Raw genomic sequence first — 2,423 nt, 5'->3', positions numbered from 1 at the left:
GTTTATTGCCTACATTTTCCAATGTCGTGTTAAATGAGTGCTGAAAGCAGACGAAGAACACGAGTTATGTCAGCAGTGAGGAGAAAAAAGCTGTCAACGCTCCACAATAATTGAACTTGTGAGTACTGTTCTTAAAATGTTTTGTTTTTATTCATGCAAAATGTGTATTCCTAACTTCAGTGAATGCATTTACTGATGTTTGTGTTTCTTAGTATCATTTTACGAAAAGTGTGCATTTATCATAATCATCGTGTTGTCTATATATAGTGAACATGGGTGAAGTCATTCAATGTCGGACACGCCCCCTTTGCTCTCGGCCTACGCTTGACAGATAGGTACAGCGTTGCCAAGCGTACCTTCCTGTTTTAACTGTTGATGGCTCTGATAGCAATATTTAAACTGGATTTTAGCGATAAGCAAGGCGTGTTGGCCACACTGATCGGCTATTCCCGTAGTAGTAGAGTAAGCAATATTGTTGGTAGAACGGGCGATGGTAGAACCGAGATGATGCTCAAGTGTTTTACGAACTGTCAATTTAAGTAACTAACCTAACCTCTCTCTTTCATTAAGTCATTAGTTACATTCTCTTTGATTAGTTATATTCCGTAGCCTGGTTATTTTACAGTGTAGTGATTGGATGTAGCGCTTTGCGAAGTCCTACAAACGTTAAGAGAAGAAGATACTGTCAGGAATCAGGATAGTGTTATTCAATCATGGCTACAGATGACAGGAATTTTCGCTCTGCATATTATGAAAAAGTTGGATTTCGGAGCATTGAGGAAAAGAAATCCCTTGAAATGTTGCTGAAAGACAAACCTCTCGACAAGGGCAAACTAAAACAATTTTGTTTGCGATTTACGGTTCCTGGAATTTATCGAAAATATGTCTGGAAGTTACTGCTGGACGTTCTGCCTCCGTACGTAGATAGTCATTCCTTCGTGATGCACCAAAGAGAACAGCAGTATTACGATCTACTTCGATCCATTCATTTTATGAGGATTGTGAATGAAGAGACACCCAAGCCACAATTGTTTTTGACTATGTGGCTTTTGGAAATGGGTAAACTTAAGTTCGACCATAGTGCTCAATTGGATAGCCCTCTACTCCAAAGTTTGTTTTCAATATCACAGTCTTTGTGTAATATGTTTGATAGTGACGTTGACATTTACTGGATTTCAAAAGGTTTCTTCGAATCCGTTATCAAGTTTTATAGTGATATTCCTAAATTAATTACGTATGCAAGAAACCTTCTGGAGAAAGATGATCATGAACTATTTGCACATCTTGTTGATATCGGCGCTCTGGATGCGATACCACTTCATAGTTGGTTATGCTGTTGTTTTGCTGGAATCATCAGTGAATCATCACTTGAGAAAATTTGGGACAAACTTACTGGAGGTTCATGTAAAATCCTAGTGTTTGTAGCAATAGTTCTATTGTTTACCCTTAGAAGACCCTTGATGAAGTGTTTAACTATCGAATCTGTACTGAAATGTCTGAATAATGTATCAGAAGAAGCTTCAGAGGTTATAGTGAATCAGGCTATTGAGATGTGGCAGCAGTATGGCTTTTCATTACCCACCAACATGCCAACAGAGACTATTAAAGGACATATACCACTGAGTCGACAGAAAGTTGTAGCATAGACGTGCTGGGATTCAGAATGGTTATATCATCAGATCATTAATAAATTACCTTTATATAACCGTATGATTTATGAAAGTGAGGTTTTTATTGTCCTCCCAGAGTGTAAACATTTCAAGAGTGAAAATAGAATGTTTTTATGTATTTTGTTACTAAATGAAGCTCCAATTAATATAGTGTCTTTTAATGTTTTATATTGTATTGTCTATATTAGCACATCTTCCAGTCTTCTACAATGTGATGTCTTTTTATTAGTAGTGATCTGTTTGAAGATAAAGAAAAAGAGGATTAAGACTTAGAAACATAGGGTGAGTTAATGTATTTCATTGAAAGGACTGAATCTTTTTCTACATTTAGGAGCACTAAGTTCAGTACTGTGGTATTTTAAGTGAAGGTTCGAAGTTCTGTCTGTAAAACTAGAAATTAGGTTTGACTCCAAAAGATGTAACTTAAAACAATTTTTAGATGCAGTCCATTTGTAAATATTTTCTTTTTGTACTAGTCATGATTGTCTTTAGTATAATTTTCACTACCAAACCTTTTTTCTCACATTCTCTTTCCAGTATACTACCTACTTACTTCTGCCTGTTGCTGTTTTTTGACAGATAAAATCCTGTCTCTTGGCACAGGGCAGAGCAAAATTTTGCTTCCACTAGTCTCATTTTTGGCTGTGACAGCACGGAAGCTGCTGATCCTCCCTGTTCAAGTTGTTTTTCGTCTGTCTGCACTACCTGTCATTGTGGTTATCCTCTTGTATGTTTCTGTCCTCCCTCCTAACT

General features: G+C 36.9%; 1 protein-coding gene across 1 annotated transcript; it reads left to right on the top strand.

The window, feature by feature from the left end:
- Positions 1–383: 383 nt before the first annotated feature.
- TBC1d7 (TBC1 domain family member 7) lies at positions 384–2,149 on the top strand. The gene has a single exon (XM_067152599.2). The coding sequence runs from the start codon at positions 714–716 to the stop codon at positions 1,644–1,646; it is 933 nt and encodes a 310-aa protein (XP_067008700.2). The 5' UTR covers positions 384–713; the 3' UTR covers positions 1,647–2,149.
- Positions 2,150–2,423: the final 274 nt, after the last annotated feature.

This window comes from Anabrus simplex, chromosome 8, assembly GCF_040414725.1.
Source record: "Anabrus simplex isolate iqAnaSimp1 chromosome 8, ASM4041472v1, whole genome shotgun sequence".
NCBI classification, from domain to species: Eukaryota; Metazoa; Arthropoda; class Insecta; order Orthoptera; family Tettigoniidae; genus Anabrus; species Anabrus simplex.
This window is presented reverse-complemented; position numbering and strand designations above follow the sequence as displayed.

Bases quoted from the DNA above. Each gene is read 5' to 3' on its own strand.
- TBC1d7 (XM_067152599.2), top strand. From the start codon at position 714: ATGGCTACAGATGACAGGAATTTTCGCTCTGCATATTATGAAAAAGTT.